A 13,463-nucleotide genomic window follows, 5' to 3' on the forward strand; every position below is an offset into this window, starting at 1 on the left:
GCTTGGTTAGATCTTATATATACAATTCCAGATAATACTAGTCAAAATTATAGATATCTCTAAACCAAAGAACTATCAATCTATGGGACTCTCTGAGACAGAGGTATGAAAAGAGTATATCTCAGAGCTGGACATTCTAACAAATGAATGGAACTGGAAAATGGAATGTTGCACAAAGAAATAGCTATTTGACTGGCCAATTTGAGTGGAATAGACTTTGGGTGAAATAGAACAATATAAGCCAGGATCAGAAAGGCAATTGGAAACCAAACTTTAAATGGCAGGCCAGAGGAGTTTCTAGGTTTATTCTAGAAGTAATAGGAAGCTAGTGAAGATTTTTGAATAAGAGAGTGATGTGATCAGATCTCTGTATTAGGAATAGTATGTTTTTCAATTCTAATTTTATTAATTTAATATTTTTCCTTAGTTACATTCAAAACAATTTTTTTCATTTGTTTTTAAGATTTTTGAGTGCTAGGTTCTCTCCCTTATCCCCACCCACAATTAAGAAACCACATGAGAAATTATGTAAAACATTTCCATAAAAGTCAAGTTGTAAGAGAAAACATAGATCTCCCACCTTAATGAAAATAAAAATCCTCAAGAAAAATTAAGTTAAAAATAAAGAGAGAGATAGAGACAGAGAAATAAAGAATGCTTCAATCTGTATTCAGATTCAATCAATTTCTTCTCTGCATGTGGATAGGATTTTTCATCTTAAATTCTTCAGAGTTGTGGATGATTGTATTACTGAGAATAACAAAGTCATTTAAGCTGATCATCCCAGAACATTATTATTACCTCACTTTGTATGTTTCACTTTGTTCATAGAAGACTTTCCATATTTTTTTTTTCCTGAGAGACTCCTGCTCATCATTTCCCAGAGAACAATAATATTCCATCAGAGAAACTTGCTTCAAAAATTCTTTTATAATTTCTATTGCTAATTGTATTTCCTTCCATTTATTCTCTCTCTCCCTTTACATTGTCCCTCCTCAAAGTGTTTGTTATTGACCATTCCCTCCCCCAATATGTCCTCCCCATCTTCTACATCCCATTCCCCTCCTATTTTCCTGCAGGGTAAGATAGATTTCTATAACCCTATTGAGGTTGCATGTTATTTCCTATTTGAGCCAATTCTGATTAGAGTAAAATTCACTCACTCCCCTTTTCTTTCCCCTCTTTCCTTTCACTGTAAAAGCCTTTTCTTGTTTCTTTTTTTTTAATGGCAGATAATTTTCACCAATAGTATTTCAAAAACTGTATGCTGCAGACTAGAGAGGGGAGGCAGCTCATTTTATAGATGAATAAACTGAGGCAAACAAAATAAAGTGACTTTCCAAGATCACATAAGTGGTAAATATCTAAGGCTAGATTAATACTTGGGAAGATTAATCTTTCTTATTGCAAACTTGCCACTTTGTCCATTGCACCATCTAGATCTCCCTCAAAGATTGTAGAAAATACACACATACATACACATATGTACATATATACACATACACACACACACACACACACACACACACATATATATATATATACACACACACACACTATAATAATAGGAAAAGATAGCATCACATCTTTCCTGTAAAACTCATGAACTATAGTGAGGGACTTGAAAAATGTCATGGAGTAGTGTCTATTTTAGAGCAGAGAGAAAGATCCAATGAATAAGAGGCAGATCCAGGAGAGAACTAAGTATAAAAGTAAGTATAGATACCTCCTGAAATGGTGGCCCGTCATGGACACCTCCAAATTGGAATTCACCAATCAGAGGATGAGGCTGCAGGGATGATGATGCCATGAACAGAAATCACTAAGTTAAAAGAAGAAATCAACTTGGGGAGAAATACAGTGTGTTCCATTTTGGACTGATGATTGAGTTTGATATGTTTACAAATTGTCCAGGTAGCATAACTTCACATTGGTTTCTTAATTATGGGTGGGGATAAGAGACAGAACCTAGATCTCAAAATTTTTTAAAACCAAAGTATAAAAAAAATTTTTTTCTTGAATGTAACTAATGTAATGTTAAAAAACACTAAATAAACAAATCAAATATAAATTGTCTAAGTATTATGGGACAGGTATTCAGGAAAGAGATTAGGACCAAATAAGAATTTGGGTGCGTTATTTGCATAGAGATTACAATTGAATATACAGGAATTTATGATATCACCAGGAAAATAGGAAAATGATGATCTAGAAATGACTAGACAGGTAAAAGAAGAACCAAAGGAGGTTTTTACACCAAAGATAAAAAGGAGAAGGCGATGTAAGATCAAAAACTGGAGAAACATCAAGAAAGATAAGGATCATGTAAAGGAATTTCGCTACATGTAGTATTTCACCTCTGGGCTTATTCACAATTTTAAAAATTCAAAACTGCATTTAACTGCACTGAGAATTGACTACTTATGAGGGGAAAAGTATTACTAGAAACTTAGAATTTTTCCAGTATCAAAATCCTTCATAGATTTGATAAGTCAAATATTCAACCCAGTGGAATATGACTTACCTCGTGTTTTAAATCGATTGTAAAGTCAGACTTCAAGGACTCACTTTTCAATCTCTTGGTAAGCCTGGAAAATAAAGGCAATTAAATTTACTTTCTGTGAAGAACCCAAAACAAAACAAAACAAAACAAAAGAGAAGAAAGACACTTTTAGGATATTTTTTAAGTTTAAATAAAATTAAGCAGAACTTTTTATTATTATTAAAAACTTTTATAAAGAATAAAAGAATAAGACAAAATTACACTGCAAAGATGCTAAGAGAATAGAAATACAAATCTTCTGTTTATTATCATTACAATACCAACTATTATATGCCACAAATGCTGAATTTAAAACACTTCAAAATGCCAACTTCTAAAATGAAGATAATTTTATCATCTACAAAGAGACATACTAGAGTCTTTGAAAAATAATGCAATGTTTTGTTTTGTTTTTTTAACCTGGCTGTACTTCTACTGAATTATAGGAGAAAAAAAGAAAATAGGAGAAGGAAACAAAGAAAAAAAGGGTAAAGGTTGAAAACTCATTCTACAATTTTTGATAACTCCCATATAGCTTTTTGCTTTGTTTGTTTGGGAAATTACCCGGTAAAGTAAAAAACTCATCTTACTTTTCCTTGAAGTGATTTCTTTCTTTCCAAGCTGAGATTCATACAATAAACTGGACTATAGAAACAAACACTGATCTGGTTTATGATTCCCATAAAATAGAAGATATTCTGTTTTGATATCTAGTTATTTTAATAGTACTATGTTCAGGGGTCCTCAAACTTTTTAAATAGGGGGTCAGTTCACTGTCCCTCAGACTGTTGGAGGGCTGGACTATAGTAAAAACAAAAACTTTGTTTTGTGGGCCTTTAAATAAAGAAAGTTCATAGTTCTGGGTGAGGGGGATAAACGTCCTCAGCTGCTGCATCTGGCCCATGGCCATAGTTTAAGGACTCCTGATATATCATTGGCTTCATCTATGAAAAACCATAGCATTTTAAATGTCTTCTACTCACAACATATCACAAAGTATTTTAAAAAAGCATCAAATTTTAAAATAATAATAAAACTTTTGTTGTTCATTTGTTTATTACATCTTGGCCCTGTGTTTGGTCAAAAAAGATTTTATTCAAAGCTAATTCTACACATATACAAGATAGAAACATGGAAGATAGATCACAATTTATATTTTGTTGGATAGCAGTTGACCAATAGATGCTGTTATAAGAAAATGTGTCTTTCACATACAGCGTTCCTCATACTTTCAATTAAGCAATTCAATCCTTTGTTTTCTTTTGTTCTCTTTATTTTAAAAAATAAAGTTCTTTCGACTAGAAAGAAAATAACAAATGACAAACAGGGAGTTAATAACCAAAATAAGCAAGAAGACAAGACAGCACACAGAAGATAGCACCACTGAATGTATTCAAGTCATTTAACCCATGTGACCTTCACATTCAGATGCTGAAAGTACTGTCAGACATGTCACTGAGCCACCTTCAGTACTTGAAAGATCATTAAGGAAAAAAAAAAAAAGATATTCCAGGATTAGAAAAGAACAAATATCCTGATTTTTAAAAGAGAACAGAATGAATGGAACATGCAAACTATAGGCCATAACTTTAACTTAAATATTTGAACATATTTTTAAACAGTTGGTTATTGAACATCTAGAAAAGGAAGCAGTAATCACAAAGAATCAATATGGCTTTATCATAAAAAGATCATGCTAGATTTTTCCTTCTGTGTGTTTTTAAGCAGAAGAAGAATGAGGAGTTTCCCTAGACTTTAGAAAAGTCTATTTCAATTCAATCTTAGACTACATTTAAAGAGATAGAGTTTCTGGGAATAAAGCAATAGTTCCACTGTATCCTGACTATTTGGAGTTTCATTCTAAATGCATTTCAGAAATGCCATTGGTTAGTTGGGTAGCATCCAGAGGAGAATTATAGAGATAGTGAAGGACCTTAAGCTTGTGCTACAGAAAGATCAATTGAAAGAACTTGACATGTTTAGCATAGAGAAGACTCAAGAATTATAGAGTAGCAGTCTTCAAGTATTTTAAAAGCAGTCCTATAGAAGAGGATTTTGACTGGTTTCTGTTTGTTCTTAGAGGGCAAAACTGGGATTCATGGCTAAAAGTAGCAAATAAGCAAAATTAGGCTTAATGTCAGAGATAAAAAATATGTTCTAAAAATCAGAGCTATCCAAAAGTGGAAAAGACTTCATTAAAGGTCTTTATGCAGAGTCTAGATGACTACTTGACATGTTTATAGAGATTTTTTTCCAGATTTGAGATGGACTACATAGTTATTGAGATCTCTTCCATGAACCCTGGAATTCTAATTCCTCAAAGAAATGAATATATGTACCTGGCTTTCTAACTCTATTACCTCTGTTACTCTTTTTTTCTACCATTCCTGCTTGTGACTATTCTTTCCTCCTCCCCCTTCATCTCCTTTTTCCTTCTTCTTTTACAGTTGTTAATTCTAAAGACCCAAACCCAAAAAAGCTGCAAAATAACCCACAAAAAACAACAAAAACAACAAAAATCAGATTACTACTGCCACCTGTGGAAGTACCACTAATAACCTGATCTGCTGCCCATCAAACACCAGAACTCCTTCCCAACCCCCTGAAACTTTTACCAAGGATCCCTTCCCCAGTTTCATAAATATGTTCCCTACATCCCAAATCCTCTCCCCAACTGTATAGGACACTCTCCTTACCACCTCAGATCCCTTACGGAGTATGGAAATACCAGCTCCTGATGACTAGAGGGCAAGTTAAAATCTAGAATAATTTTTCTCTCTAATATCAGGTTATTCTATTCTATTCCTAGGCAGAGAAAATCCCTCTGCCAATGCAGGTTGGTACATTCTCTGCAATTTACAATTTTAGAGAGTTGTGATGAGACCAGTGTTCCCCATTTTCCCAAAACAAGAATTTATTTTCTCTTAAAAAAACAAAAAACAAAAAACAAAAAACAACAAAGCTGTCTCTGGGAGTTGATTTTGTACTTGTATCCTTTAACACAGTTTATTGGTCACCCAAATTATAAAAATGTTTCATTAATGATTAATACAATGATTGATCATGAATCTAAAGGCCAGATGATACAGCAGGCAATCTATTTCTCCTACCAGGGAGGTGACGGATTCAAAATGCAAATGAAACACACATTTTTGGACATAAAGCATGTATGGATATTTTCTCTGACTATACTTATCTATTACAAGAATTCTAGTTTTCCTTTTTTTATTTGAAGGAGTATTTGAGAGAATAGGAGAACTAGTGATTCTTTTTTTAAGAAGAAAGAAAAGGGAGCCATTGAAGCATTTTCTAAAAATGCAAAAATAAAGAATAGAAGGAAATAAAATAGTAACAGTCAGAAATACAAGCAAGCAGAAAATCTTCTAAAGTAACAATTATAAGCTTTTTAAAAAACCATACTCTGTGAACTAGTGATTCACAGTTTCACATATAATTCCTTTTTTTTCTCTTCTTTGAAAATAATACATTTTGGGGGGAGTATTGGTATAGTTTTGGTAGTCAATAAGTATAGGACAAAAAAATTAAAGTTTTTTTTTTTTAAATAAAAGAGATTTTAAAAAAACAAAAAACAAACAAAACGATAAAACACTATAAAAATGCCAATCACCTGCTTCAGCAAAAAGGTCATTTGTTAGCTAATCTACAAGTCAAAATCATAGAATTATTGTACCAAAAAATGTCCTTTTCATTCTTACTTGTTTATGAGTGGAAAACTAAGGGCCCAGCCAGCAGCAAAATCAGGAAATTTGAAAATTGTAGGATCTTCAGCAAAGGCATAATGGTGAATGATTGTTGATTGTTCATCATGTAACGCCTTTCCTAAAAACCATTCCTGTAAGAAAAATTAACAACATCATCAAATCGTCCGCTACATTGTTTATTCAAAATAAATGGGGGGGAAGAGGGAAAATATTACACGCTGGAAGAAGAAATTAACAGAACTTGTAAAATGTCTTATTTTACAACTTAATGTAATATACTTTGTTTTATGATGTAGTAAAGAGAGTACTTTAATTAATAGAAAGTTAGCATGCATGGTTTATCAATTTTCAAAAAAAATAAAGACACATTAATATAGACCTAATACTAAAATAATATTGAACAAAATTTACTTTTTAATGATTTAGAAATCACTTTAAGATTTGAAATAGGCCACAAAATAATCATTATCAACATTGACTGTGCTTATGTTTTTCTTTTTTTTTTTTCATTCTAGACCTGTGATTTCATTGGTATAAGAAACTCCAGGTAGGGAAACACTATATACAAAGTAATAGTAATGCTGTGGGATGATTGGCTGTAAATGAATTTGCTATTCTCAGAAATAAATCTGAAGAACTTATAATAAAAAATGCTATCCATACCCAGAGAAAGAACTGATTGTATCTGAATACAGACTGAAGCATACATTTTTGTTTACTTTTTTTTTTTTTTTTTTTGGAGGGAGGAAATCTATGTTTTCTTTCACAACATGACTTAATTGGGAACTCAAAGTTTTAAAAACAAATGCAAAAAATTGTTTTACATGTAACTGAGGTGAATAAAAACATTAAAACTTTGTTAATGGAAAAAATCAAACATATAGTCTTAGATAGTTGTCTAGAGAAAAGAGAATTCATGTAACTTGTCTAAGGTACCATAGCTAGTATGTATCAAGAGATAGGACTTAAATCCAAGTCTTCCTGACTATGAGTCTGGCTCTAAATCTACTATGCCACACTGTCAATCATCCTTTTCCTGTAGGTATGCAAAAAGCATTGGTTAACAGAATGGTGGATAACAGAGAGTTTACTCTATTTTAAGAAATTTTGAGAAAGGAACTACATCATGTCAATCTTAATAGTCACACACTGTAATTGAATCTAGAAGACAGAAAGAAATTGCAACTAAATGGAATGGAAATCATGGAATTGTGGAGTTGGTTTTATTGTATGGCCAATGGAAACAAGAACCATTTTTCATTGTATCCTTAGTGATTTTGTATTGTAGTATTCATGACAGGTATTTGCAAAAACATCATTATGAAACTGATTACAGTTTATATAACAACATCTGCTACAGTGGAGAAAAATGTAGAGAAGTTATACCAAGAACTCCAAATTAAATCAACACATATTTTGATACTCAATGACATCAATGCAAAAATAGTCTTGCATAAAGATAACAAAAAATATTCTAGGTTTATAATAAATCCAAAATGGATATATAACTTGACTAATAAATTCTTTGAAATATTAGAAGAGAAACAGATTGTATAACTTTCACAATTATAGGTAGGAGATGAATTCTTAACTAAAGCAGGAAGAGATAATTACAACAGATAAAATAGATTATTTTGATCACATGAAATTGAAAAGCTCTCACACAAACAAAATGAATGCATTTAGGATAAGAAGGAAAGGAATTAAAGCGGGGAGGGGGGAATCTTTGTATAAAATTTAAGTAGCAAATGTTTAGTATCCAATATACATATATATATGGGGAGGGGGAACTAAAGTTCATGAACAGTTCTCAGAAGAATTACACAATTCTGCAAATCACTTAAGAGATACAGAAATCCCAGAACAATCTTGAGATTTCACCTCATCTCCAGCAAATTTGCAAGATTAGAAAAAACAGGAATAATGATTGTTAGAAGGGTTGTAGAAAGAAAGAAAGAAAGAAAGAAATATATATATATATATATATATATATGTATGTATGTATGTATGTATTACTGCAGTGCAGCTAAAGTTGTGAATTAGAACAACTACATTTGGAAAGATGCTTTGAAATTATGTAAATAAGGTGGTAAAAATCATACTCCCAAAGAAGTCACTAATATACAACAAAATATTTATAGCAGCACAATTTGTGTTAATAAAGAATTAGAAACAAAGTTCATGCCCAATGATTGGAGAAAGGCTAAAAAAGTAAAGTGCTCGACTAGAATGGAATAGTATTGTAATTTTAGGCAAATGCCTAAAAGGACTTGCATTAAGTAATGCACACAGAAGTAAGAAGAGAAGAAAATAATATATGTAATGACTACCACAACATAAATGCAAAGGAATTGCAAAACAATTGAAAGTGGTTGCTATGTTATTATCAAAATAAAAGCTTATCCCAAAAGAAGAGATAGAAGTAGACATCTTCCCTTACTCCTTTGCAAAGATAGGAGGATCCATGGATGGGGGTTATTGCATATGTTGTCAGGTGTCTTTTTTTTTTTTAAGTAGGATTGCTTTTGCTGATTTTTTTCTCTTATTCCTCTTTTTCTCAAAAAAGGGAAACAATTAATAAATAATGGCAAAGGGGAAAAAAAGACAAAAGCAAGGAAAGACAAAAGACAGTCCTTGCTTTTTAGAAGCTCACTGTCTAAGGAGGAAACTGGAAGGAACACAACAAAGATTTTTATAATAAAATCTTTTTATCATTAATAACAATAAAGCCATCACATTTAAACCCTAACATAAGGTCTTAGATATTCTTCTTGAGGAGGTAAAAAATGGCACTTCAATAAATAAAGATGGGGAAAGTATTTGGATTTAATCAGATTTATGTAGAAGTCTTGTGTTGAAGGCAACATGAATGAGGGCAATGGAAGATCCATTTTTAAGGTAGAAAAGATGCCAAAGTTGGGAAAAGGGAAGGACCAATTTTTCTTTATTTACACTATCATATAACACTGACTATATTTTTATTCCCTAGAAAGGTCAAGAGGCTGATGAAGAGAAAGGGATTGTTATTACATAGTTTAACATAGTTTCCTATTGAAAATACTAAATAAGATCACTATAATATGGCTTTATCCATGCAAATCCAGGGAATCTCAAAGTTTTAGAACTGAAAGGGACCTAGAAAGTTATCTTGCTTCCCTAACTCCTTTTACAGATAAAGAATTAGTTCAAACAGCTAAGTGATTGGCCAGGGATCACAAAGGAAAGAGTATGAAAACTGAGTAAAGAATCCTGGTGTCCTACTCTCAGCCCAACATGCTTTGGGGGAGGGAAGGAAAACAATTGGGATTAAGTGACTTGCCCAGGGTCACACAGCTAGGACATGTTAAGTGTCTGAGGCCAGATCTGAACTCAGGTACTCCTAGCTTCAGAGCTGGTGCTCCATCCACTGTGTTATGTAGCTGCCCCCAGCATGCTTTTTACTATAGCATTCAACCTCTCACTTGTTTTTCTTGTAAAATTTTAGGCTAAATTGAAATTTGACTGTGATTTTAAAACAAATCTCATATCTAATGCTTATTCTTTGATGCCATTTTAATAAAATATTCTAAATTTTTGAGATTCAGAAAAGCTAAGGATCCTGATTGGATTTTCTCTTATAGTCCTATTTTTATGAACTTGTCTTGAACTTCTGAAATAGAAATCAATTCTATTTTTTCACTGGAAAAAAAGCAATAAGAGTCACTATACTTATTAACAGAATTTAAGCTATGGATAATAGAATGATTTACAGATAAAAAAAAGATTAAGTAAAAATGACAACTTCCACATTCAGAGAGAAACTTGAGAGGTTTTTAGTTTTGTTTTAGTGTTCAGTGGGTTTTTTTTTTTTGGGGGGGGGGGGGTTGTTGGTCTTGTTTAAAACAAGCAAAGACAGCATATCACCTAACAAAAGCTTTATATGAAACAAGAAATGTAAGAGGCAGGAACTCTGTATGATTTATTTAATCTTACAAAGTATTAAGGCAGTGGAATTGATAAATCAATGGTTATCCAGTTTAGCAAGTGAGTTCTCTAGTTCAGTATGATTAATTTAATCTTTCAACAAATAATGGTTCCTTAGTGTTAAGAGTTCAAATGTTGGAGTTTGTTCTTCTCAGGGCACAGCCGGTTTAGAGGCTTAGAGCCCTTCGGATGTCTCCAAATCCAAAGGTTCTGTCCTTCAGCCTCTGCCTCTGCTTTTTTCTGCCTCCAACAGAGATGGAAGATCTCTCTTATCTCCTTCTGGGGAGCCCAGCCACACTTGCCGCGGAGAGAGGGCTTCTGGCATAGCTCCACTGAAGTCCGTCAAAAGTGTTCTCTGCAGCAGAGTCGTTTCTCTCGAGTCTAGCGCGATCAGCCAGCCAAGAGGAAAAAAGTGTATTCTGGAATGGCTGTCTCGCCTTATATGTGAACCTTCTGAGAGAATGGGATTATGGGTTTTCTCCCATAGTGCTCTCTGGCCCAAAGAGCTTTAAGGTGTGGACTTTGAGTAAAGGTGGGAACACAAGCCTTGTCTTGATTAGTTCTACTTAGTACCTTGTTTCAGGTTCTGGCCAAAACAACTTCTTGTAAGATTAGATCAACTCTAATTACTTAGCAGTAGTAAGGATTCCAACATCTCCCCCTTTCTTTTGTTTTTGGAGGAGTGTCTTAATGTCTCTGTTTCTTCTTTCTACTATTGCTTGACCTTGAGGATTGAAGGGTATGCCAGTAGTGTGTAGAATCTTATACTGTGCACAAAAGTGTTCAAAATGCTTGGAGGTATATGCCGTCCATTATCTGTTTTTATTTCTTGTGGCACACCCATAATTGCGAATGCTTGAATGAGGAATTCAGTGACCACTCGGGCTGTCTCTTTTGCTGCTGGTATGGCAAAAGTGAATCCTGAAAAGGTGTCTACCACAACGTGGATAAAAGACAGACGACCAAAAGATTATAATGAGTCACATCCATTTGCCAGATTTCATTAGGTCTCAAACCACGAGGGTTCTTCCCTGGAGGCAGTGTAGGAGCGTGGAAGGGAAGGCAAGCTGTACAGCTTTTCACTATGCTCCTAGCTTCTTCTTTTGTAATCCCAAACTGTAAACGCAAAGCTCGAGCAGCCTGATGGTATTTAGAATGGGATTCCTGGGCCTCCTGAAATAAAGGCGTACTGGCCAACATAGTTAAAAGGCTATCTGCCTTTGAATTTCCATCAAAAATAGGACCTGGAAGTCCACTATGTGAATGGACATGCAGGATATAAATCTTTCCTGGATGCTTTCTCACTTGCTCTTGAAGTTCCTTAAAGAGCTGATATATATTAGAAGCTGCAAATTTCATTTGGGCTGTGGCAATTCTTTGTACCACACCTACTGAATAGGCTGAATCAGATATTATATTTATGTCGCCTGGGTAATAAGTGAGAGCTAGCATGATCGCATATAATTCGTTCTGCTGAGTGGACTGAAAAGGAGTTCTGACTACTCTTTTTACGGTTAGATCATGAGAGTATACAGCACAAATATTTTGTTTGGCTGCGTCTGTAAAGATGGTTGGTCCTTCAAGAGGAACCTTAGAAACCTTCTTTTCAAAAATCCATTGCCAATTATGCAGTAGTCTGGTTATCTTTAATGGAGATCCATGTGCAAAATTTGGAGCCATGGCCAATAAAATCTGCCACTCTGGGATGGTTTCACAGCATACATTAATTTGTGCATTTGTATAGAAGGTATATATCTTGTCAGGTCTTGTCCCAGATAATTGTACTGCTCGCTTAATGGCCTTTATACTCAGGATACTGTAATGATGTATGTAATTGTAATAGAGCATATAAACTGGGACAAACTCCACAGACTTGGAGAAGACAGAGGACCAGAGGCTGGAGCTCAAGCTCTCGGAGACTCAGAGAGACTTTAAGACAGAGACCGTGATGGTAGCTCTCCTGCTTTCTTCACTGAGACCAAGGGTCTGAAGGCCTCCAGAAAGCTAGCCCAGACCCCACGCAAGGAGACAGACTGAAAGAGACAATAAAGATTTTTGGACTTTATCCCTGGCTATTCTCGTGATGATCATTCTGCTGAAAACAAGGCTGCTTCCAATACGTCCAGAAAGCTAACTAGAACATTACAAAGAAAGACTATCTTTCATGGAAGGAAGAATGAAAGCCTCTTCCCTCAAAATACCAATATTTAGTTTGTATATACTTATTTATGTACATGTATCCACTGATAGAATGTAAGCTTCTAGAGAGCAGGGGCTGTTTAATTTTCACCTCTATATTCCCAGAGCCTAGCATAATGCCTGGAACTTTACAGTAGATAGAGTACTACATCTGGAGTCAGAAGACCTGAGTTCAAATCAGCCCTCTAATACTCACTAGTCATGTGACCCTGGGCAAGACAATCTGTTTGCCACAATTTCCTTATTTGAAAAATGGGGATAATAATAGTACCTCCCTCCTAGGGATGTAACAGGAATCAAATGAGATAATTATAAAGTACTCAGCACATAGTGAGCACTATATAATGATTAGTTATTATTGTTATGGTGTAAAAAAAAAAAAAGGTAACTGGTTCTGGTTAGTACTCAGAATACTAGCTGTGTGACTCTGGACAAGTCACTTAACCCTGTTTGCCTCAGTTTCCTCATTTGTAAAATGAGCAAGAGAAGAAAATGGAAAATCACACCAGTATCCTTGCCAAGAAAACCCCATTCACAAAAAGTCCATTGGGTCATAAAGAGTCAGACATGATTGAAAAATAGCAACCAAATTATTATTAGTGTACAAAATAAGGTAAATGGTTCCAGTCCAATAGAAATATGAAGGGAAAATTCAAATGAGATCAATTCATGGGATTCATAACTGCTGGTTGATTGGTCTAAAAATCCTTGCCAAGATAAGTTGGTGATTTTTCTCCTTCTTGAGTAAGTCATTGTTAGAATGGAGATAATTTTATACCTATCAAATTGGCTAAAATGACTGAAGGACATGTGGAAAAATTGAGGTACTAATTCACTGCTGGTGGAATTTTGAACTAATCCAACCATTTTGGAGTGCAAGCTGGCATTATACCCAAGGAATTATTAAATTCTCTATACCTTCTGACCCAGAAATTACTACTACTACTAGATCTATTTCCAAAGATGACTAGGGGAAAAGGCAAAGAACCTATATGTTCTAAAAATATTTATACTGTCTTTATGATAGCAAAAAAATG

General features: G+C 34.0%; 1 protein-coding gene across 2 annotated transcripts in view; it reads right to left on the minus strand.

The window, feature by feature from the left end:
* Positions 1–13,463, minus strand: part of B3GLCT (beta 3-glucosyltransferase) — a 133,322-nt gene that overhangs the window by 36,347 nt on the left and 83,512 nt on the right. For both annotated transcript variants that reach the window (XM_051986498.1, XM_051986499.1), the window contains exons 7-8: positions 6,259–6,395; positions 2,525–2,588 (exon numbers count right to left, since the gene is read on the minus strand). In XM_051986498.1, the coding sequence (XP_051842458.1) occupies positions 2,525–2,588; positions 6,259–6,395 (201 nt within the window). The remainder of the gene's footprint in view (positions 1–2,524; positions 2,589–6,258; positions 6,396–13,463) is intronic.

This window comes from Antechinus flavipes, chromosome 3 (assembly GCF_016432865.1).
Source record: "Antechinus flavipes isolate AdamAnt ecotype Samford, QLD, Australia chromosome 3, AdamAnt_v2, whole genome shotgun sequence".
Classification (NCBI taxonomy): Eukaryota; Metazoa; Chordata; class Mammalia; order Dasyuromorphia; family Dasyuridae; genus Antechinus; species Antechinus flavipes.